Source organism: Rattus norvegicus, chromosome 16 (genome assembly GCF_036323735.1).
Source record: "Rattus norvegicus strain BN/NHsdMcwi chromosome 16, GRCr8, whole genome shotgun sequence".
Classification (NCBI taxonomy): Eukaryota; Metazoa; Chordata; class Mammalia; order Rodentia; family Muridae; genus Rattus; species Rattus norvegicus.
In genome coordinates, this window is record NC_086034.1 from 7,370,337 (window position 1) to 7,395,173 (window position 24,837).

Consider the following 24,837-nt stretch of genomic DNA (forward strand, 5'->3'; position numbering starts at 1 on the left):
GCCTTCTAAAGGAAGAGGCTGTTATATGCTACACTGCATGCTTACGTGCTGTTACCCCCAGATCACAGGTTGAAATCTTTTCTGTTTAGATTTATTGATTATTACTTACATGTATGCCTACACGCCAGAAGAAAGCACCAGATCTCATTACAGACGGTTGTGAGCCACCATGTGGGTGCTGGGAATTGAACTCAGGACCTCTGGAAGACCAGCCAGTTCTCTTAACCTCTGAGCCATCTCTCCAGTCCCCACAGGTTGAAATCTTAACTCCTCATGTAAGCAGAAATTCCAGGAGGAAGTCTGGTCATTGGAGCCACTGTAGTCTAACATGTGAGGATGTTACCAAAGATGTTACCCATGCCGCCTGGGAGAGGGCCCTCACAAGAACCCGACCATCATGCCACACTGATCTTAGACACCCAGCCTCCCAGTCTGTGAACAATTCATTTTAGTTATCATTTTAGCATCTCCAGTCTGTGGCCCATGCTATGCCAGCCCTAACTGAGTGAGACCCATGGAAGGAGTAAGGCTGGTGTCAGACAAGGATTGTTCCCCCCGATAAGATCTTCATTTAATATTTACAACATTTAAATTAGATCTTGCCTGATGTACAAAATCATAAAATTATGCATAATAACAGGGAACCATGTGAAGTTTTAACATGTTTATGTTGTTGAAGTGATTCACCTTCCTGTCTTCTTCAGTGCTGGGATTACAAGTGTGTGTCACCATTCCCATTGTGTGTGTGTGTGTGTGTGTGTGTGTGTGTGTGTCTTAGACATATGCATGCATATGGAGATATTGTATGACACTATTCCTGGGGATATATGAACACACATTTATTGACCCCACATTAGGGGTCAAGGACAAACCAAATTAACAATATCATTAAGGCAACCGTGGCAAAGCCAGCAGTGGGCTAGTTACATGAAAATGGGTGGGAGTTAGTACAGGAGCAGTGATGGCTCATAGGCTGCTGTCCCACCAGAAAGCCTATCCAAGTGGGGGGGGGGGTGCAACTCCAGCTGCAGCCCTGGAACTCTTACAGGACTTAAAGACTGATCCACAGGTCAGAGATTCCACCAACAGTCGTTACAGGCTTCTGTAACCTTGGTGGGGGAGAGGACAGCTAGTGAGTCTTGCCACAGTGTCAGCTTCCTGGGTTGTTCAAGTTCAAATACTTCCCGATACTCATGGACCTCTCGTCTCCCTCCTTAAGGGAATGTTTCTGTTTGGAGAAACTGCTCTATAGGGAGAGGACAGATGGAACCTCACTTGTTCCTCAGACGCCATGCCGTCCATACTGTTTGTGGAGACAGGGCCCGTCACTGGTCTGGGGCGCACCAAGACTTTACTTGCTGATCCATGGTCCATAGGCCCAGGTATCCTCTGGTTTCAGCATCACTGGTGCCGGGGCTCCAAGCCCATCCCATCATGCACTGCCTTCTGATGTTAGGGTCTCGCAGTTGCAGCCAAGCGCTGCACTGACAGAGCTCCCCCCTTAGCCTTTATACGGGGTCTGGTTTTGGGTGGTGAGGGAGATGAAACCCAGGGCTTCCCATGTGCTAGACAAGTACTTTACTAGGTGAGCTACACCTAGCCGCAATGCTCACCCTTTTCTGGCTGCGTATTTCCTTGTGTACACATCGGTTATGGACACAGGGGGCGCTCTATCATGTGGCAACTGTAAAGGGCGCTGCAGTAAACCTCCGGGAGCGCGAACGGTTTCTGCGTGGGCTTGCTGGATTATAAATCAGTTCGAGTTTTCATTGTTCAAGGGAACCCCATGCTGTTTCCTATACAGGAAATCACTATTGAACAGAGAGAGGAAGGCCTTCTTGAGAAAACAGAGAAAAGACTAAATACTCAGGAGAACGTGAGGTAATTTGAGAGATTTGAGCAGGCAGCTTGCCAAAAGACAGCTAGGCTGGTGGGTACGACTCATTCATACCATGGAAGATGGCTCCATGTACGTGTGCTTTCCCATACTGGGCCCTAAGGCAAGTATCTCTTGGGCCTCAGCTCCCTAGCCGGCCAGGCTGACCCATGGGGCTAACCTTATGCTTCAGTGCTTGGCTGCTTTGAGTCACAATTCCTGAGCCCTCATTTCTTTGTCCAGGAACTAGGAAAGAGCATGAGGGGTGCCTAGCAGTCTGTTAGTGCAGGACGAAGACTCAAAGGGAAAGTTCTTTCTCTGCTCTCTCACATCAAGGGCAACAGCTTGTCAAAAGTGAGAAACATACACCAAACTGGTCAGGAAGCCCCACTGCCTAGAAAACCCCAGTGATAAACACATAATTAGGGCAGAAACTTAACATGTGAGAGACTTATGAAGCAAGAGAAATAAGTTCCTGTTCAGCCCTCAGTAAATATCCAATATGTTCTTGGAACAGTCTCATTCCAGGATACCCACACGTGGTCATTCTCACCTGTATAAATAGGGAGCCAGCACTCATACTCGCTAAGACTTCCCTGGAGGTGCCTGCCTGTAAGGAGTCCTGCTTTGCCACCATGGTAGGGGACTGGTTTCATACATAGGGCTCCTTTTTGTCTTTAGTTGAAGATGGTTCTTTTCTTTAAGTATCTTTTCTATAAGCCAGAATCAGGGAATGAATGGGGTTTCCCACGGGAGGACCAGAGGAAGGAAGCAGGAGCTGGGGAAGCTACGTGAAGGTGGAGAGGGCCTCAGGAAGGGACCCTGGCCTCACCTCAGGACAAATGTACTCTGAGAAACCCTTCTCAAACAGAGCTAGGGGTCAAAGAGTGGTGGGCAGTGCCCTCCCTGTCTCCACTCAGACCCCTCTCACCCCCTCCTGTGAGGCCTCCTAGTGAACTCAGGTAGCTGCAATAGCCCTTCCCTGACTAAGATTCTGAAGACCCTTGACCCTCAGTTATGGAGAACAGGGCTCTTTCCAGAATCAGCCACTTAACAAAGGGGACACAGTTCAGGGGAATACTTCCAGTCTGTTTCACCCCAAACTGGTCAGGAAGAAGACTGCCTGGAAAGACCCAGTGAAAGCCAGTTTCTTTTTCTCCTGTGCCTGCATGCCTCAGGGGTATGTGGCTGCCCACAGCAAGGGACAAAGGGGAGAGAGGGGACTTTGCAGTCTCCTCCTCAGGGGTAGTCCTCAGACTAGGGTCCCAGCATCACCTGTGAGCTTTGGTCACAAGCCTGAAGACCCGCTGGAGCAGATTCCTCAAGCATACTCTTTGCGAAGGTCTCCCTGAGCTCATGAAAGGGGCAGCGAGCAGCCATCTTGGATCGGTTTTCCCATGGAGCTCACACAGGAGAGCAGGAGACACAGCAGCTTTGTCTGCTGGCGAGGAACTTGGTACTGTGGTACTTCATTAACTCCATAGGAATTCGAAGTGCCCACTCTGGGAGGAGAAACATCGAGAGACAGAGACAGAGATAGACAGAGACAGAGAAAGACAGAGACAGAGACAGAGTCAGAGACAGAGAAAGACAGAGACAGAGACAGACAGAGACAGAGACAGGCAGAGAGACAGAGATAGAGAGAGACAGAGAGGAGGGGAGAGAGAGAGAGAGAGAGAAAGAAAGAGAGAGAGAGAGAGAGAGAGGCTTGCACCATTGGCAGATTGTAGATAAAGAACGCATCATTTTCTTTACCTGCCATGTCTGGACTCTACCCCACTCTGTCTCAGTCTTGGGGTGTCCTTACAGCCCACTTTCTTTAGGGTTCAGTTCCGGCTCCTTGACACCTTTCTTCTGTGACTCAGTAAAACAGGCCTCTGTACGTCCATGATGATCTCAGCATGGGAGAGCTTTCTTTCCATCTAATGAAGCAGAAGTCCTGTCAACAGGCTGGGTGGGGAGACATAAACATAGAGGGTTGGAGTCAAAGATTATGGAAGAAAAAAAGAATAAAACAGGAAGAACAATGAACCAGTGAATTTTAGGTCTTGGTGTGTAAATATATTAAGGGTTTTATGTAGGTTTCCCCTCTTTCTTTTGCCTTTTATTAGGGGTGTCTCTCTACGTAGTCTGTAGTCACCATGTAGACCAGGAAGGCGTCAAACACAGGTGAGCTTCCTGTCACTGCTTCCTGAAGCTGGAATGAGAGAAGTGAGCACCACACCAGGCTCTTTCTCTCTTTCTCTTTCCTCCCCTCCGCTCCCCTCTCCTTTCCTTTGTCATTCACTCATTCCTTTAGGAAGGATTCTCACATTGGTTTCCCCCCCCCCCCCCCCCCCGAGCTGGGGACCGAACCCAGGGCCTTGCGCTTCCTAGGTAAGCGCTCTACCACTGAGCTAAATCCCCAGCCCCTCACATTGTTTTAAGTACAATGATTGCACTGTAGAAGCAAAGAGCCCAAGGAGAAAGGAATCACAATCACAGTCACAAAATGCCTCTCAGGCAGCTGCGGTGGCCCACACTGGCGTCCCAGCATATGGGAGGCTAGGACAAGAGTATTTTCCTGAGTTCAAAGCTAGCCTGGGCTACAGAGTGAGTCCGGGGCAGCCTGGGCTACAGAGTGAGTCCGGGGCAGCCTGGGCTACAGAGTGAGTCCGGGGCAGCCTGGGCTACAGAGTGAGTTCGGGGCAGCCTGGGCTGCCTCTCTGTCTAGGTCACAGGACTCACAGCCCCCAGGCTGTTGTGTGGCCCGCAGAGTTTCATTTTGAGACTGATAGATCCCTGGCGCCTGCCTCTCTCACGCTTTTACCTCACCAGTGTTTGTGTTGTTTGGGCTCTGTTCTTTTACTATGAGTCACTGTTCTCAGTCAGTTCTTCCTTGGGTGCTTCATGCCGTGAGCTGAGCTGCCCTGTCAGGACTCTGTCTTCACCTCTGTGCTCTTCTCAGGGTTGTGTTAGAAGGGAAAATGTGTATTCCAAAGTGTGAGTGGGCTTAAGTTACACTTTCCAAGTGCTCCAAAGCCACTGTCCCTATGGGAACATGCGTGAGCCTGCTTTCCTTTGAGGATTCCAAATAGCGTGGTAGCGTGGTCTGTCTCCTCACCCACATTACCCTGCTTTAGCTTAAGTTGGATTTCCAGGTGTTTATTGATCCTTCTCCGTCTTCGTGTGTGTGTGTGTCGGGGGGGGGGGGTTGTATGTGGGTTTTTGTATCTGTGTGTGTATATGTGGGTTTTTGTATGTGTGTGTATATTTGTATGTGTGTGTATGTGGGTTTTTGTGCATGTGTGTGTGTATGTGTGTGTATGTGTGTATATGTGGGTTTTTGTATGTGTGTGTGGGTTTTTGTATGTGTGTGTGGGTTTTTGTATATCTGTGTGTATGTGGGTTTTTGTATATGTGTGTGTGTCTTTGTATATGTGTGTGTATGTGGGTTTTTTTGTGTGTATGTGTGTGTATGTGGGTTTGTGTGTGTGTGTATGTGTGTGCATGTGGGTTTTTGTATATGTGTGTGTGTGTATGGGTTTGTGTGTGTGTGTGTGTTGTCCTGTTATTGCCTTTGCTACTTTTCTACTATGACTTTATGTTTTTTATTGTTACACTGAAATTATTTCATATATTATTTTTCAAATTTTGATCCTTTCTTAGCATTATTTATTTAGGTATTCAAACACCCAAATCTCTTTTATCTTTAAAACACATCTTCTATAATTACTCAATGATCTTACTGTAAAATTTAACTGGTGAATCGTTAAAGAAAAAAGTTTAAACGATCTTAATACAGACTACGGCCTCCCATCGCACTTCAAGCAATCACTTTTCCAACACTATTTGAGAAGCCCAGGAAGAGAAGAACTGGATGGCGGGGACATGGGAGAAAACTGTGGGAGGTAGAGACGGCCTTCTTATGTCTAAGGCAGCAAGGAGGACCAGAGCCTGGCACAACAGCCTCCAGACTTCCCAGGACAAGCCAGGACGGCTGAAAGGAGTGACTGCTGCAGAAAGCTCCTAGTGCAGCCAGAGAAGAGGCTCCCAGCTAATCCTTCCTATACCCAGAGCTACAGCCAGTCACCCCGCAGGCAGCCCCAGCCCAGTGAACTCTGCTACATAAGATCAGGGGTCACAGGAATGTCGAGCTGCACTGGGGTAGGTAGACATTGCAGCTGCTCAGGGGCACAGGGGCTGGGGCAGGAGAGCTGCCCCCAGTGCCCAGCGCAGCCCTCAGAGTATTGCAAGTGTGACTGTAGTGGGCAGTGTGCTGTTTCCTCCTCTCTAGCTGACCACTTCCGACGTACTGCAGCACTGTCTGCTTAGTCATTCTCCACAGAGCCCCCTCATGTCGAAGATGATGACGTTTTTTACGGTAACGTGCCTATATTTTGTCGTGAGTTATGTATTTTGTTCCTCATTTGCCTTTTTAGTCTTCCACCAGAAAGGAACCACAATTAAGGATTTTTATTTTTTGAGACATGGCCATGTAGTCCAGGCTATGCTGCTGGGATGATCTTGAACTACTGAGCCTCTTGCTTCTGGAACTCTCTGAAGATCTGAAAACAAGCAAATAAACAAACAAACAAAAAACCAATTCCGAAACTGATTAATGGAGCTATCATGAGAAATGGCAGCTGGCTGCCTCTTCCACAGTCAGGACTCCAGAGAGCAGCCCCTCACTGACTTTTGGGGTCCCCTTTATGGGGAAGGGCTAGGGTTGATCAAACAGCTGTCCAGATAGATTACTGGCTGTCAGCGCCTGGACGGAAGAGTGAGGGACTCTGGACTCCGGGCTGCCTGGGGAGATAAGTGCAGGAATACATCACGTGGAAGTGAAGGCATCACGTTATCTAAGAAGACACACTTTTGTCAGGCAAAAAGGCAATCATGTGTCCCAGGTTCGGGAGTTTAGCAAGGCAGAGGGTCACAAGTTCAGTTGAGGCTGAAATGGGTTTGCAGGATACATTAGGCTTAGGAAACTTATTCTCACAAGGTTCAGAGACGTACTGACAATGAATACCATCTTGCTTCTTACCAACAACGTGGCTCCTGCTGTCGTTTTACAGAGCCACACCCATTCTGCCTTTATGTGTTGCTGGGGATTGAATCTGTGGCTTTGTGCTTTCTAGGCAAACACTCTACCAACTGACCCGTTTCCCCAACCCCTAGCTGTTTGGTGTGACATCAGGCCTCACCCCCTCCTCCGTTTTAAAAGGATGTCAAGAGGGCCACCCTGAACCGTGTGCATTTATCCCGCTCCTCTCAAAAAGATGACGTGGGCGATTTGCTATTTGGGGACTGTGGATTCCAGACCCTCTTCAGAGCAGAGGGGTGGCTGGTCCTGGTCATTCCGTACCCCAGTGCCTACACCTGAAGTTCCTGGTCACAGGGCCTTGGGTTCCCGCTGACACTAACCCTGTTTCCAGTCACATCTCCTGCAAACACAGCTCCCTGTAGGCCTACAACTCTATTTTGCTCGCTTCTGGGTTCATGGTAATGTTGTTCTTTTGTTTGTTTGTTTGTTTGTTTTGTTTTGTTTTTGAGACAGGGTTTCTCTGTGTAGCTCTGGCTGTCCTGGAACTCACTCTGTAAACCAGGCTGGCCTCGAACTCAGAGATTTGGCTGTCTCTGCCTCCCAAGTGCTGGGATTAAAGGTGTGTGTGCCACCATCACTCAGCTAAATCTTTTATTTTTTTTGTTTTTTTTGTTTTTTTCGGAGCTGGGGACCGAACCCAGGGCCTTGCGCTTCCTAGGTAAGCGCTCTACCACTGAGCTAAATCCCCAGCCCCTAAATCTTTTATTTTTAATTTTGCCTCCTTACAAACCTTCCTAAAATTTTTCTTTTTATGTGACTAATTGAATCTTAGTCTCTGATTGCCAGACTGTGGTACCTGGTGGTTGCTCTCCACTCTGCTCTCCCTGCCAGAGCTCAGCAGGGATCTCGTAGGGCACTCAGTCAAGAACTACCTTCAAGAATTGTTCATTCTTCTCCCCTGTCCTTTCCCGGCATTGCAGAAAGCTCGGCTGGGCAGCCTCCTAGTCCTTGCCACCTTGGTGACAGCATCCAATGCAGCGTGCTCTATTCAAAGACTCAAGAGACTTCCAAACGAAAAGTCTGATGGTAAGTCCTGGTTTCCCGGTATTTTTAATGTCATTCCAGCCTGCACACACAGCCTGTGTAGATTTGACCTAGTGTGCAGGGCAGATGGAGATGTATGGGAATATACACTGCAAGAAGGATTCAGGCAGATACGGAAATAGTAAGGACGCTTTTCTCATTTCTACCTAGATGAGATTGCCCAGGGAGCTGCGAACCTTAGCGTAATCCGGCCCCATAGAAGAACACCTGAGACTCTCTGGGGCTCGAGCTGACAGTAAACGCTCTCTCACATGCAGTCAGGGTTGAGAAGCTTCATTCAAAATTCAATGTACATGATCATTCCTATAATCTTGTTTAAATGCAGAGCGTGTATGTGTGCGTGTGTGTATGTGTGTGTGCATGTGTGTATGTGTGTGTCTGCGTGTGTATATGTGTGTGTCTGCGTGTGCATGCGTGTGTGTCTGCGTGTGCATGCGTGTGTGTATGTGTGTGTCTGCGTGTGCGTGTGTGTATGTGTGTGTCTGCGTGTGTGTGTGTGTGTGTGTGCGTGTGTGTGTGTGTGTTGTGAATGGTCCTGGAGAGTCTCATACAGACCAAGCAAACGCTTTAACACTGTACTAGTTTCATTCTGCTTCTGTGATGGAGCGCTATAACCAAGAAAGATTTAGGGAAGGGAAGGTCTTACTTAAGGCTCACTCCTCAGTCCATTGTGGAAAGAAGTCAGGTGGAAAAACTCAAGCAAGGACTTGAAAGTATTTCGTGGGTGACATTAGTCTGTATCAAGTTGACAGCTAAACCAAGTATGACAACTCTAGGCCATATGCCTTAGCCTGGGCGAGTCTAATTCACAGGATCTGAAAGCACGCGCGCGCACTCACACACACACACACACACACACACACACACACACACACACACACACACACACAGGTGGTGTCTGTCTGGTGCAGCTCATGGTAATACCCATGCTGCCCTTCAAGCACACTTGGATCTAAGGCAGCAATCCTCACCCTGGACAGACATTTTAAAAAATAAGGCAGAGGGCTCGGATGCAGCTCTCTTGGTAGAACACTCGCCTAGTGTGTGTGAGGTGCGGCATTCAACCCCAACACTGCAGGAAGCCACTGTGATGGGATGTCCTTGTGATCCCTGCACTCAGGAGGCAGAGACTGGAGAACCAAGAGTCCCTGCAGGGCCTGGAGAGATGGTTTAGTGGCAAAGAGCACTGGATGCGCTTATTGAGGACCCAAGTTCAGTTCCCAGCATCTGCATGAAGGTTTTACCACTGTTGTTAATTCCAGCTCCAGGGCACCAGGTGCTGTCTTCTGGTCTCTGTGCGTACAACACAAGCTCACATAAGTACAGGCCAAACATTCATATAAATAAAATAAAAACAAATATGTTTAGAAGCTCATGGGGAAGTCAATACCCATCTGGAATACAATGTTGCAGGTCTCCCTCCTCACAAAAAGTCTCGAAGTAAACAGTGCAGTCTGGGCTCCCGCAGAGATTCTGATCTTGTTCTTTGGTGGGGATCAGGAACAAGGTTAGTTTGTTTATTTAGGTGCTGGAGATTGAATCTAGGGCTTTGTGCACTCTAGATACGTTTTTAAGTACCTACAATGCTTCATGTGTGCGTCTAGCATTGAGAATCACTGGCACAAAGCTATACCAGTAGAGAAGTGAGGGGTTTATTCAGGACAACCAGAGACACAAGCTGGGCCCCTGTTGCCAGTGACCCTTAATCGCTACGAGGTTAAAAGGGAAGGTCTTATTTATTCTCCAATGTCCGTTCTGAAATAAAATCTAGAAGGATTTGAGCTTGCTTAAGAAACATTATCAGAGGGCTGGGGATTTGGCTCAGTGGTAGAGCGCTTACCTAGGAAGCGCAAGGCCCAGGGTTCGGTCCCCAGCTCCGGAAAAAAAAAAGAACCAAAAAAAAAAAAAAAAAAGAAAGAAACATTATCAGAAAGCTGGGCATGGAAGCACAGGCCTTAAATCCCAGCAGAGGCGGTTGAATCTGAGTTTGAGGCCAACCTGATCTACACAGTGAATTCCAGGCTAGCCAAGGCTAGCAATGCCTTGTCTCAAAACAAACAAACAAACAAACAAACAAACAAACATTATCATAGGCAAGGACTACAGGACTGTCGTGTGCAGGACTCTAGCCATTTTCAATACAAAAGCACTGATCGTTTCTGGCACTGCAGCTCTGACCCACAAACTTTGTTCCCGTTGTATGACGATGGCATTTGCGTCCTTTTAGAATGTACAGATGTAGACGGTGGCAAGCACGTCCTTAACACTTACTGGCAGAAGAACTGTGAGTGGTGTTTCTGTGAAAAAACTGCGATCACCTGCTGCACCAAGTAAGTCTCAACTGCTGGTCTCGCTGGCCCCTGACAGCCACTCTTGAGGGCTTCTGCTGTTGCGTTTTGCTTTGTTTAGTTTAATGTTTGATTTTGAGACAAAGTTTCTTTAGGTGCCTCTGCCGTCAAACTCCAGGGCTCAAGTGATCTTGCTACCTCAGTCTGCAATGGGGATGAGAACCATAAGCAGACATGTTTGTGTTTTATCCATATGAATTTATTGGATAACGGCAAATTCATAAGCTTTGTTGAATTATTTTTAACATAAATTGCATTTATTTATTTATGTGTGTGTGTGTGTGTGTGTGTGTGTGTGTGTGTGTTGTGTTTGGTTTGGGGGCTATGATTTACCAAGCAGATATCAGTAGTCACTGGCAAACAGATTGTTTTTAATTCCAACTGTAATTACTGCCATTAACTCTCAGGTCACACTTTCTTAACACATCACACAGGAAATCTGATGTGTGTAGATTACAAAATGGCCATAAAAAGCTGCCATTGCAGCAGAGTGGGAAGTGTTGACAAAGAGTTGAAGGTAGGCAAGCAGAAACACACAGATGCAAAGAGAATCTGTCAGAGGTGCAGCTAGAGTGCAACTTCAGGGTCGAGTTGAGCTGTCCAGTTGAGGGGTTAGACTACAGAAGCCATACAAGCTAAATACAGAGTGGGTCTAGATGGACCCATTTAGCAGCAGGGACTGAGACAAGCTGAAGCCCCTGGGATAGTCAGGAGTTCTCTTCCAGCCCTGCCCCCTTAACAAATACCATTAGTGTGTGCACGTTACGTGTGCTATAGAGAGAGTGGTGCACGCGGAGGCAGGGGACAACTCTCTGGAGTCAGCTCTCTTTCTCCACAATTTGTGAGCTCCTGGGATAGAATCCCTTCCATTTTTAAGTTGTTCGGCAGAGTGCATCTTGTGGGTGCTGCTGGGTGGATGGTGTTGTTTACACACATACGTGCAAAATCGTCCTGTCTCTTCCTCTGATCACAAACGTGGCTTATGAGATGGATTCTTCCACAGCAAGGTGTGGCCTCAAAACCACCCTGTTGCATAATATGGTCTAACCTAGGCACAGCTTGATCTTACACTGGGACTATAGGAGGTTCCACGGTGCCAACGGCTTTGCTGTTGTTTGTTTGTTTTTGAAAAAAGGTCTTGAGTATCCCTGGCTGGCCTCAGAATTATTTTGAAGCAGAGGGGATCTTACACTCCTGATACATTGGGATTTTGGGCATGGGTAGCCATGCACTGTTTTATGCTGTGCTGGTGACTGAACTCAGGGCTTCACGAGTGCTAACGAGCACACTCATTATTGAGTTACAGCCCCACATATTTTTAAACTTTAGTGGGAGAGGGCTAAGGGAGGGTGTGAGTCTTTATGGTAAGTGTGTACGGAGGTCAGAGGGCAATGTCAGTAGGAACTTCTCACTTGCTCACTTTGTTCAAGCAACTGAACTCAGGCTGCCAGGTTTGTATGGCGAGCACCCTCACCCTTTTCATTGTTATTTGCTTGTTTTTAGGGCAGTGTTAGCCATTTCTCTCTCTCTCTCTCTCTCTCTCTCTCTCTGTGTGTGTGTGTGTGTGTGTGTGTGTGTGTGTGTGTGTGTGTTCATTCATGCACATGAGTGCCGATGCGTTGCTGGAATTTCCAACCCCAATAAGCCCTTATACAAAACACACAATCCTGTTATTATAATTACAAATTATAAGCCTAGATTGGGCAGATCTAACACTACAGTAATTTATTCCCTAGCTATGAGACCTCTTGCTACTTTTGGTTTCTCCTGGCCTCGTGGTTCTGGTCCATCATGGCTTCCTCCTCTTCCTCTGTCTTCCCTCCTTCCTCTCTCATAGTCTTCTCCCTCTACCTAACCCCACTTTCACACCTCCAGTCCCACTCTTCCCCTCCACTGTCCAATCACAGGCTCTAGCCTTTATTGACCAGTTAAAAATGGGGAGAGGGTTCAAATGAGATCAACTGAGTATGTGATGGACTGCTTGTTGGGGGAAACGCACACTGAGCATTGAACCGAGGATTTCACGCCTGCCAAGCAAGCACTCCGTCTCTGAGTTGTGTCTCCAACACAAAGGGCAGTTTTAGATTTACAGGGAAATTAAGCATAGGCGCAGAGGTTTCCCGTATACCCTCTGTCTCCACACATCCTGCCCTGTCGTCCCCCCCTCCCCCCTGCATAGGATGCCATTACTCTAGTGACTGTGCCTGCCCTGAGCCATCACCAGCACCAGAGTCTGAAGTATGATCTACTTTGGATCTCGGAGAGGAGTAGGGCAAGTTTTTAGTCCAGTTTCTCATGGTAAAATATATATAATATAGAATCTACCACTTTCTGGATACATTTCAATTACATTAAACGTATTCATGTGTCGTGTAACCTAACCGTCCCCAGTGGCTTTTCATCTCAAGCTGGTGCCTGACTGTTGTGTTAGCTGACCTGGGAAGCTGAGATGGGCGTGTCACTAGAGTTCAGGAACTCCATGTTTTGTTTTGGTAGAAGCTCAGCTCCTAGCTCTCGCTGGCCTGGAACATGCTGAGCAGACTTGCATGGCCTTCAACCCAGAGATCTGCCTGCCTCTGCCTCCCAAGTGCTGGGATTAAAGTTTGAGCACCTCCCCGCCCAGCCTTGAGCTCAGGAATTTTAAGTCAGATTTGGGAACATAGTGAGACCTCCATCAAAAAAAAAAAATAAAAAATAAATAAATAAAAAATCAAGGTTTGAGTGAACAAACTCAAACCAACTAAATAAAATCTAAGACTTCATCCATCGCGCACTCCTCAGACCCTTCTGTCAGCGCCTGTTTTTTTTAGGAACGTGGCTGCAGAAACCTGGTAGAGTGGATCACACAGTATTTGTCCTCTGAAGACCACTCTTCTTCACATAGTATAGAATCTCCTCAAAGTCCATCCATGCTGTCACATCGTTGGTATAGCCTTTCTTTCCAGGCTCCTAGTATCCCACCGTGTGCACACCTTCCAGTGGCAGCGCTCACACCATCCAGGGGCAGCGCGCACACTCACTTGCCCATTCCCGGGCAGTCGTTCACTTCCAGCTCAGTTTCTTTTCTGTTTGCAAGTTTTTTTTTAAAGCTTGGCTAGCCTCTTGATTCTTTTTTTTTTTTTTTTTTTCCAGAGCTGGGGACTGAACCCAGGGCCTTGTGCTCGATAGGCAAGTGCTCTACCGCTGAGCTAAATCCCCAAACCCTAGCCTCTTGATTCTTAAGCCTCCATTGCACACTGGTTCCTAAAGACAAGCATGTTTATCCAGTAATCTATCTACTCTTGAGGCTGGTCTGGTGGTCTCTGTAGCCTTGACTTTATCTGTTTGTAACAGCTGGTGTGGCCTGAGTGAGGCGGAGGGGAGAGAGGTGTGGTGTGAGGATGACCTTCTGGGTGTCCTGTGTGCTAACCCAGTGCTGCTTCGCTGTAGAAGTCAAGGCCAGGGCAAGCCTTGTGCTGATGGTTTCTGCTGGATTGTTGTGGATGCTAAAGGCTTTGAATAAATGGATGGTGAAGAACCTGCAGCTGAGGCCATGCTGGCCTCTCCACTCCCAGCCTCCCAGGCTTCTGACAGCTTCTGTTTATCTTCTTTGGCCAGCCGAGTCTTTTCTTTCTTTTTTTTTTTTTTTTTTTCTTTTTTTTTTTTTTTTTTTCCGGGGCTGGGGACCGAACCCAGGACCTTGCGCTTCCTAGGTAAGCGCTCTACCACTGAGCCAAATCCCCAACCCCTGGCCAACCGAGTCTTGCATGGACAGAAATTGTTCTCTTTTTGTCTTAGCAGTGCTGGGATTAAACCCAGGGTCTCACTTTTTTTTTTCCAACTCAACATTATAGTGACTCAGTGTCCTCAGATCATCAGAATTTTGACACAACCTCTTCTGTGGTTATCAATGGATCCAGGGTAGAAAAGAGTGAGGTTGATCCTGGTGGTCAGGTGGTAGGAACCCAATGCTGGGGTCTGACTCTCATTCCCTCTTATAGTAAGCTGTGTGTGCCAGAGTGAGGGTTAGGTCTCTGTGTTCTCAGTTCTGATCTGCTATGAGAGGTGAGTGAGATTCTGAACACAAACTCATCAACCCAATAGATACTTTAGGTCTTCTCTCCGCTTGGCCTGTACAGTGAGTCTAGCACTTGGCGAAGGCTCGAATGCCCTTTCTTCTTTTCCTTCTGTAACACCCGTCCCACCTGGCACTACTCCAGACTCTATTTGTCAATTCTGTTCCAAAGTAGCTCCTGGAATTGCCTAACCTGCCCAAGCTTTACGTCAGCCGTTCTTATAAACTCCAGTTTCTATAGAAAATGCAGCTTTGGACTAAGCTTTCTGTGTGGGAACTTCCTGGACCCTTTGCACCCTTTGTGGATGTTGCCCAGATTTGCAGATGTCCAAGGGCTGGAGGCCTAGGCAGACAGATCCAGACCTAGGAGACGTCTGGCCTTTGTCACTCTTTCCAGCCTAGGTCTGTTCTTAGAGTGGAATGAGGGAGTCAAAGGCCAAGGTCATCAAGACTCTAGCTTTGAATCTGTTGATATCTGTATCTTCACCTCTCCATCTCCTGTCACGGCTTCTACAGCATTCAATGAGGCTTGCATTACAGTATGTATCAATGCGCTGGAGACATGGCTCTGCCAAGGGATCAAGTCTGGCCAACCCAGCACCCATGTCAGGTGCTCACAACCGCTTGTAGCTCTAGTTCTGTAGGATCATGCACATTCTTCTGGCCTCTACCAGCCCCTACACACACACACATGTGGCATATACATGCACAAATAGAAATCAACATAAAAATAAGACGAGCGTTCAGTAACCCACCCTTGGCCACAGCAACGGGGGCCCAAACGCCAGTGACAGAAGTCTACTCCCTAACAGAAACTTGTAAAAATGGTGGTTCTCTGTTTCAACCACTGCTTTACTTTTAAATCTTAGACGCTGATGACATTAGTTGACTTAGTTTGTATGTGTGTGTGCATTCATACACACATGTGCTATGGCATGTGTGTACACTCCAGGGCACAATTGAAATCAGGTCACCAGGCTTGGTAGCAAGGATCTCTACCAAGATCATCTCGCCAGCCCCCTTAAAAGTTTTTTTTTTCATTTTTTTTTTCAGAGCTGGGGACCGAAAAAGTTTTTTTTTTTTTTAAAGATTTATTTATTATATATAAGTACACTGTCGCTGTCTTCAGAAACACCAGAAGAGGGCATCAGATCCCATTAGAGATGAGCCACTGTGTGGTTGCTGGGATTTGAACTCAGGACCTCTGGAAGACCAGTCAGTGCTCTTGACCACTGAGCCATCTCCCCAGCTCAAGTTTTCTTTTATTTCTTTCTTTCTGTAGTACAAAATATATTACACCGAATTTTTCATTTAAACAACTTTCAGTTGAACTTTTCAAGGACACAACGTGGATTTCTGATTTAGTGTAGGCGTCACTGCTCTTCCCAACACTTTCAAAGACCGAAACTGAAGCTGTGTTTTCATTGATCTTCGTTCCTCCACACTGCCTTCTGTCTGCGGATCTGCCTGTTCTGGATGGGCCCTGCCCTCACAAGGCACTTCTCTGTCCGGCTAACCGCTTTCAGCGAGCTTTCCGAGGTCGGTCCCCATTGCGGTGTGTTTTTACTTCATTCCTTGTCCGTGGAATGATGCCTCACAGGATTGCAGGGTCACGTCTTGTTTATTCTTTCACGTGCTGGTCGACACTTGTTACTTTTTATTGCCAGTGAATGACACAGCTGTCTCGAACTTTCACACGCGTTGGAGACGCCTTAAATAATTCTTAACTCTCTTTTGTGTCTTATTAAGTCTTTAGCATCAGGATTCCAATCTGGACACTATCTGAACCTATACACCAAGGTCTTTTAGAACTTCTAAACTTATATAGGTTGTGATCCCTGAGGCACAGTCCCAAGAAGTGTTAGGAGTACTAACATATGTAATGTTACATCATTTGTAATAGAAATCAAGCCTATTTCTACACCTATCTTGATGGAACCCAGGGCAAACATGCTGAGTGTCCCTCTAGGTCCCAGCTCTCAGCCCCAACAGCTAGTATGTGGCTGGTGAGGGCTGAGAATTGATGGCTGTCAGGGTGGTCAGCAGCACCAGGTACAGTCCTTTCCAGCAAGGCTCAAGTGTCTGGGCTCCGTGTAGCTGCAGTCTCCAACCTGGAACTGATGAGATAGATGTCTCAGGGGTCCCCGGGGCATAGGCTGCTGTCAGCTGTGAGCAGTTTTCTTTCTGTATCACCTGTAGGTCTTTTAGCCTGGCACATAAATCATTATTACTATGACATGTTGGTTTAATAACATCATCTAATACAGTCAGAGGAGCTGAGGCCCCATATAAGATCTCAAAGGGGATAAGGCTGAATCTGGAAGGGATATTTCTTGCTCTGAAGAGAGCAAGAGGGAAGGAGTGTCACTCACTCTGTGCCAGTCTCCATGGTTAATTTGGTCAGGGTCTCTTTTAAAATTTTATTTATTTACTCTACCTGTCCTGAACTTTGAGGTCTGTAAATACAATGTAATTTTCAATCGACCTCTAAATACTTGGCCACACCCTGGCTTACCTTGGCAACGAAAGTAGGGCCGTTGTCTGACCAGATTACCTTGGGCACTCCAGACCTGTGGAAGATTTCTTCTAGTATCTTCTTGATGACTATTGAGGCCGTCTCTTGCTTGGTGGGGAAAGCTTCTATCTATTCCTGAAGAGATATCTATAAACACTAGGAGACATTTGAAATCATATTTTTTTTGGTTTTATCTCTGTGAAGTCCACTTCTCAGTAGTATCTAGGCCGTTCCCCACGGAGTCTCCTACCACAGTCAACTTTCCTGAAAACAGTTACCTTTTGGCATGGTATACATCACTGCACTATCTGTTCCACGAGATACTTGAGACCTGTGACATAATATTTAGTTTTTGAAAACGTCTGGATGAGTTTGCTTACCCCTAAGTGAGTCCATTGATGCATTTGTTTTACCATGGCCTCTGCCTATTTTTGTAGCAGGATCTTCTTTCTCGTTGAGGTGTACCAGAGTCTCTTCCTCGGCCTGGCTGGGTCATGGAGGGCCCTTAACATAGCCAGAATCTCTTTTTCTTGTCCTCAGATGTCAGCAGGCCCCTCTGCTGATGGGCTGTAGCAAAGGCATACCTGCTGTCCACATAAATGTTAAGTCTCTTTCTCAGCTCAAGGGCTTTGGTGAGGGGAGCGAGCTCTACCCCCTGAGTAGTGGTGTCTTCTGGTAGGGCCTGAGCCCAAATGACTCTGTTTCCATCTACCACTGCTGTCCCAGCCCATCTTTTTCTATGAACCAGATGACATCTACCCCTTCTGCTGGCTGATCAGTCCGATCTTTATGCCACTCTTTAGTGAGCTCCTGCTGACAGTCATGAAGGGGGGTGTCTAGGTCGGGGTCCAGGAGCAGGGTTGTAGGGTTTAGACTCGTAGGGGCAGTCTGGAATCACAAGGAACAAGTGGGATACCCGGCCCACGCCACGGTCCACTGTTCTTCGGGTAGTCCATGAGTATTGTTCATTGCCAGTAGCCCCTTACACTCAAGGTCTTTGGATATTGGCCCCACTAGGGGGGCATAGGAGCAGAGCATTGGGTCCCTGTAGCCACACTTCCCTTCTATCTCTGTATATAGCCAGCACTCTAGTACCAAGAGGCTTGCCTTCCGGGCTGCTGGAGAGACCCCTCTTGTTCTTTCTGGGGCAGTCCCTCACCCAGTATCCTTTTTCCTTGTGATAGGCACACTGATCTTTAGCTAGGAATTCTCTTCTGTTGCCAGGTACTGTCTTCCCAGGTTCCCTAACTACTGTGGCCAGTATATATTCCTCTCCTGTCTTTTATCCCTCTTTAGCTCTCTAGCTTCTTCTTCTCTTTTCTTCCTTAGCTTCCTGCTCTTTTTACCTTCTTTTTTCTTTCTCTTTCTCAGTCGCTCTCATATCTTCTGCATCTTCCTCTACAGCTATTAGATGCTGTCCACTTATGTAACCACACTTCAACTTTACTTTCTCTGTAACTTACACTAACTCTCAGCAACTTAGCTTAACCCTTCAAATTTCTGTAACTTTTTCTTTATATCTTTTTCTTACCTTAGCCAGATTGGTGGGGCATTTTCCAGCCCCTCGGAGACCCACCCTTGGAGTCTGGCGGCAGACCTGGAGCACTCCCTACCTTTAGGCGTATTGAAGTCAACAGGCAGAAGTGAGGGCCTTCCATCCATGTCTGGATTTATCTTTCTGGCCTCTAGTAGGATTCTGTCTTTCCTCGGTGGTAAAGAAGACCTGTAACAGTTACTAACAAGCATCTCAAGTGGGATGGTGAGAAAACAAGAGAATCTTGAGAATAGAGGTCCACTGAAGAGGACAAATAGCATTTAGTCACACAGCTAAACCAGGAGGACTTTCTTGGACAAAAAGGCCATTGTACAAATAAGCCCAAGCTTTGTCTATGAAACAGAAAGGCGAGCAGAGAGGCATCCGATCTGTTATCGACTATCTCTCTAGACTTAGATTTTCTCTCAAGGAGTATCTCTCTTCAGTGTCAGCTCCTTGGCTTTGCCTCTCAAGAGAACCAGCCTCCAAATGACACTAGGCTTCTAGTAACAACTAATAACAAAAGGATGGAGAGAGGTTAGAACCTGGGTGCTAGATGCCAAGTGGCTGACAAAAGAATTGTAACCAGTTCACCTGGGACTTTCAGGACCTCAGTAGCAGCCCTTTACCAAACTGTCTCACTGGGTTAAAGGCCCATGGAAAAGAAAACATTAATCCTGACCTTGGCCACAGCCAAAGCTTGAATTCTAAATTTTGACTGGCAAAACAAAGTTCTTCACAGTTTGTTGTAGATTCCCTTCGAAACTATCTCAGGGGCTTCTCTGTCCCCCAACCTAGGGCATTTTGAACACAGGGGCAGGAACTGGCTGCTGTGGGGATAGGATCAAAGGCACTCTCCATGTCAATGATGACTAACAGGGAAGGTTACTTAATGTTGGAGATCAACTCCTCTCTTGGAATAGGGCCAGCAGATAAGGCAGGCTCCCTTAAAGAACTTCTCTTAATGAACACTCTCCTTCTGTGAGCAAGTGTTGAAGGTCTGGCCACTGAAAGCAGCAACTGGAATTATTTTTTTTCAGGGCCAAAAGTCTCATAAAACAACCACTAACTCTACGCTATCTTTTTGTTGTCAAAGCGTCAACCCCAGCCGGCCTCATCACCTTTAAACTCCTTACGCTGACTTGGCCTGAGCTGCGCCACTGCCCACGCGCAGCCTGCAGCTTGCTAGTAGGCCTGTATGCTCATCACCCTCAGCCCCTACATTTCTCTACTCTGTGCTGTCCCTTCCTTAGAAGCTGTGAATGTTTAAGCAACAGGGAGAAATTTTCTTCAGGATCTAAGGTAAAGCTTTCAGGCTCTTGTTAATACCTGCTTCAGACAGGGTCACTCACTAACCTGGAGTTCTTCATACACAACTGTTAACAGCAGCTAGACTGGACAAGGGGAGCAAAGGGAGGGGCATCTCTCCTTGGGGAGGAGGCTAAGAGAGAAAGATAAAACTCCCTGGCAGAAAACAATTTTTCTCAAGCAAATTATTTTTAACTTTTAAGTTAAGCACCAAGAGGACCAAGTAAAACTCCTTGAAAAACAAAGCAAACAGTTTCATGATTTTAAACACAGTTGTCAGTTCAAGATTTTAAACACAGTCGTCTGTCCAAAGTCCAAAAACGAAACAAAAGTCAAAAAGACACTGGACAATACCACAGAAAACAACCCAGACAAACAAGACCAAGACAAAGAATCCTATAACCAATTTCCACAGATATTCAAAGAAAATTAGGACACAAAGAAGACAAACAATTTCAACAGTCAAACAAGCAACAGACAGATGTGCCGTGCGGCTTCGGTGTCAAACTGAAACCAAAAATTTAGTGGATCCGGCTCTCTCCTCTCTCCTCCAACCTAAAACCATGTATCCTTCCGATATGGGCTGAGCCCCCCAAAAAACCGGGCTCCAAACACCCTTGGAACGTCTTCCAGGGCTGCGGGGGAGAAGTACGAGCTCGTCAGCTCCTTCTCTGGCCCGCCCAAATACAAACGGTCTAGACCCAAGCCAAGTAACTAAGCATTTACAGAACAAGTCACAAAGCAAGACAAGACAGGACAAGACAAACACTGGCCAGCTTACCTCCCAGTGGGTGGTCGGTGGTCTCTAGGCAGAGGATCTCTGATCCCGGACGAGCCCCCATAATGTAAGACTGTCAGAGAGAATCTTCCCTCAGGAGGGAGATCCTCGAGCCCAATGACCAGTCCGAGTCCACAGGCTGCAATCTGCAAGAGGATTTTTACTGATCAGGATACACAGGTATCTGTGGGCGTCCCAGTCAATTCTGAAGACTGGCGCGCCTAACAGAACCAGGGACGGACGGGTTTTTATAGGGTACTGGGGAGCAGAAGCAGGCTTACAGAAGCAGATGCATGGTTGGTGGATTCAAGTGAGGTGCGGATGTATGGTTACACCCAATTGGCTATTCAAATGAGGTTGTCACACAGCAAGAGAATACGTGCAGGTTGGGGCATCTGGAATGTCAGGGGCTAGAGGCTTATCTCTTGTTAGGTGGCCCATAAAGCAATATCAATAATTTAGACTGGTTTCTGTATTTTGTTTTCTTTTATGGTCTGTTTCGTCTAAATGATGGGTCAGCTTGTCCCACAAAGCTTGGACACATCTGAACCTTCCCAGGCTTATTTTAGTTCTGAGTCTGTGTATCTAAAAACTTTCTTTTTACTTCTATAGTTGAGGGCCTTGGGCTTGTACAATTCCCTTTCTGGGAGGGGGTCTTTCACTATGAACTCACCTTTGGAATTGATAATAATTTACTTCTCTTTCTTTATGTTTTTTTTTTTATTTTACAACTAAATGTCAAACTTACTTTGAAAACTAAATTAGACTTAAACGATTTTTTTTGAGACACATCTCATTAAATACTGTATACTCAGGTTGCCCTTCATCTTGCAAACTTCCACCTTCCTCCTCTCAAGTGTTGGGATTAGAGGTGTGTACCACCATTGTTGGTTATATTACAATTGGGTGCTCTATTATTTTTTTTACCTAATTAATATTTCTACACTAGTATCATCTAGAACACCAAATGTCTTTAAAATGTTATATACTACAAGTGACCTGATGTTAGCCAAAGGCATGATGTCACTGGGGGTTTCCTCTCACAGGACAATGTTCCCACGGGTTTGGGCCATGGAGACTTCCGTTGAGTGTCCAGTGTCTCTGTCAACTGTGAAACAACTTCCTGCCACTGTCTCTCTGCATGGCCCCTGAGGGCTGCAAATTCTGATGTTCTTGGAAGCAGATATCTTTTCCCTTAAGGATACAAGTTTTAAATATGGAGACATTATTACAGAGAGCACCAAAATGGCTGCTTTTATACACTCTAGCCAGAGCGGTTTATTTATTCTTTGGTCTTGATGAAAATATTGATTATTTATTTATATGTGTAGTCTATGTGGGTGTCTATGCACAGAGACACAATTACCTGTGAAAACCAGAAGAAGGTGTTGACGCCCTACAGCTGGAACACCCATGGGTGCTGAGAGCCAAACTCCCATCCTTTCAAAGAATAGAAATTGATTTTAAGCACCAACCACGTTTCTTTAGCCCTCAGCTTTGTTTTCTGAGACAAGGTTTCTCATAGCCTAGACTGGCCGCAAAATCACTGTGTAGCTGAGGCTGGTCTTAAACTTCTAATCTTTCTGCCTCTACCTTCAAGTACGTGATTCTAGCTGCATGCCACCATGTCTCGCTCCGGCAGGCCAATTTAAATCCTGAGCCTATAGGTGGGCTTTGAGGGCAGTGACTCCTAAAACTGTGTGCGCCCTACATGCGCAGGTGGGTTTTCCCAGGATGCTTTGTTTCTGGTAGCTTCTCCCTGGGGTCCATGACCATGGCCTGGGATGGCTCTCTGCTACTGTTGGTTGGGTGAGCTCCTCTTCTAACTGACACCACACAGGGGTGGGAAAACCCTTCCCTTCCCACAGTCTAGCACTGTTATCGACAGTGGACAGGGAGGGTGGGAGGGCAAGGTCAGTACACACTTTCCTGTCCCACAATGGCCTAGCCCTGCTTCTGCCCCCTCAGAACTTTCCAGTGTCCTTCAGTGCATGCAGGGTAGAATGTGGGACCCTTGTTGGGGATGGCTTCTGTGACTCCATGGCACAGGCTGGTATGGACGCCTAATGTGTACACTGTAGGCTTCCAGCCCAGTGATGCCCTTACTTTCCAGGCAACTGAAATGCCTGTTGTCTGCTTCCAGCACGGAGCAGGTCTGAGCAGCTGGACTGGGTGAATACATTTTCTCCCCTTCTAACATGTCTTGCCTTGTCTCATTGACAGAACTCTTATACCCGTGAGCTATGACAAAAAGAGGTGTCAGAGACAATTCCACTCAGAGAACTGCACCTATAGTGTGGTGGAACGGACGAACCCAGGAAAGACCTGTCCAGTCAATGGCTGGACAATATAAATGTGCTTCTTGGGGGCCCAAAAGTGGACCAATATTTGAACATTGTATGAATTAAAGTTACCAATCATAACCTCGCAAGGAGGTGACCTACAATCCCAAGACTCAGAAGGCAGAGCCAGGATGTCTTGAAAAACTCGAGTAAATAAATACATGAATAAATCTTTGCCAATCCTATTTGTATTAACTTAATGCATGTTATACAACCAAGAAAATCAAGCCAACAATAACAGTGGCAGTTCCAGCATCTTCCCTGTGCTCCAATGGGTTTCATGCACGGGTGAATGAATGCCCACGCCAATTGCCACCCCTTTGGCTGCGTCAGGCTCTTCGGCCTGCATTCTGTTTCTGGTTTACAATGGGAAAAAGCATGTGTGTTCACGATGAAATCAAACTTCTCTGCCCCTGGTATTTATGATTCCTTCCACTTACTTCACTACTCCCTCTTCATGGTGCCCCAGAATCCCTCTGTGTGTGTTTGCATAAGGTCAGAACAGGTTAGATACATGGAGAAGGGGCTCTCTAGACCTCACGCACTCGGAGGGGAACTCAGAGGCTGGACTTCTGTGGGTGGCAGGGACTAGCTCTAGGTCAGTAATGTGTGTCACACAGACTGCCTAAAATACACTGACTTGAAACTGTCACATTAATTCTGACATTTACTTACTTTTTAAAAAAAAAAAGTAGCATGTTTTTTTCCTAAGTTATAAAGTCCATCAGCCTTGTCTTAGTCACTGTTTTATTGCTGTGAAGGGATACCATGACCATGGCAACTCTTATAAAAGGAAGCATTTAGTTGGGGCTTCTTTACAGATTCAGAGGCTTAGTCCATTGTCATCATGGCAGGGAGCGAGCATGGTGCCCTGCAGGAAGAAATAGCTCAGAGTGCTGCATCCAGATCCACAGTTGGCAGGAAGAGAGAGCCACCAGCCTGGCTTGGGCTTCTGAAGCCTCAAAGCCCAGTGAGTGACACACTTCCTCCCAAAACTACACCAACCCCAACGAGGACACTCACGTTATAAGTAGAACCATTTTCTCATCACCAAGCATGTGTGCCTAAGAGGGCCATTCTTTCTCAAACCACCACAAGCCCCAGAGGAAAAGGATTTTATTTTCTTTATTGGCATGACTTTTTTGCTTGTGTAGATACATGTGTACCTTGTAGGAGCCTGGTGCCCTTGGAGGTCAGAAGACATTGGAACTACGCGCACGGTTCGTCATGTAGGTGCTGGGAACTAAAACTGGGCCCTCCTTTGCAAGAACAGTGTTTTTAAATTCGGAGACATCGCCAAAGCGCCCTCAGATGGAAACTCTTTTTTTTTTCCGGAGCTGGGGACAGAACCCAGGGCTCGCTAGGCAAGCGCTCTACCGCTGAGCTAAATCCCCAACCCCAGGAAACTTTTTAAATAACATTAACATTCTGCTCAGTCTTCTCTCCAGCCCGTTGTGTGCCGTTTTCTTTTCAGTCGTTGAGAAATTGACTGTCCTACTAACCAGGGTAGAGTCGGGTAGGATACATGGTAGCTATAATCACCTGATATCTCTGTCTCCCTTTTCTCTCAAACTCTCAGTAGCGGAGGCTGGCCTTGAACACTCATGCTCCTTCTTCCTTCTCCCATGCTACGATTGCAACCCGGTGACACCACACCCAGATAATTAGTTGAGAGGATTTTCTATATTATCAATACAGAGAAGTAATTACCCACATCTAGTCCCCACGGATTGTTTACACGCATTGAAAGTTAACACTGTACCTCATAGATATGTACAGTTATTATGGATCAATTATAAAACGTTTTTGAAAAACGATTTGCCTTGATTTGAATAGACTGATGATATATGGCCTTTTGTGTTTTCTGACTTGTATTCTTGCATATGAGCGTTACAGTTAAATAAGATCTACCTTAGGAGAGCATTCGGTGTGAGAGGCTCATCTGGCGTATT

General features: G+C 46.6%; 1 protein-coding gene and 1 long non-coding RNA gene across 5 annotated transcripts; one reads left to right on the forward strand and one right to left on the reverse strand.

Moving 5' to 3' along the window:
• The first annotated feature begins 2,466 nt into the window (after nt 1-2,466).
• On the forward strand, nt 2,467-23,070 carry Msmb (microseminoprotein, beta). Of its 4 annotated transcripts, none has more exons than XM_063275265.1 (4): nt 2,467-2,514; nt 7,883-7,988; nt 10,234-10,336; nt 18,460-19,412. In XM_063275265.1, exons 1-4 carry the CDS (start codon nt 2,512-2,514, stop codon nt 18,650-18,652), a joined length of 405 nt encoding a protein of 134 aa, XP_063131335.1. In that variant the 5' UTR covers nt 2,467-2,511; the 3' UTR covers nt 18,653-19,412. The 4 variants fall into 4 exon arrangements, with proteins under 4 accessions (XP_063131335.1, NP_062061.1, XP_063131337.1 ...); NM_019188.1 differs by lacking the exon at nt 18,460-19,412 and adding an exon at nt 22,767-23,070 and having other exon boundaries at nt 2,483-2,514; XM_063275267.1 differs by lacking the exon at nt 2,467-2,514 and adding an exon at nt 7,104-7,360.
• On the reverse strand, nt 10,705-22,799 carry LOC134482455 (uncharacterized). Its single transcript, XR_010058565.1, has 2 exons — nt 20,547-22,799; nt 10,705-18,658 (listed from the first exon to the last, which is right to left on the reverse strand). It is a non-coding gene; the product is annotated as an uncharacterized LOC134482455 (long non-coding RNA).
• Nucleotides 23,071-24,837: the final 1,767 nt, after the last annotated feature.

Coding starts and splice junctions, on each gene's coding strand:
- Msmb (XM_063275265.1), top strand. Junction 7,989..10,233: donor TCCAAACGAAAAGTCTGATG/GTAAGTCCTGGT, acceptor GCGTCCTTTTAG/AATGTACAGATGTAGACGGT. Junction 10,337..18,459: donor GCGATCACCTGCTGCACCAA/GTAAGTCTCAAC, acceptor TTCTTACCTTAG/CCAGATTGGTGGGGCATTTT.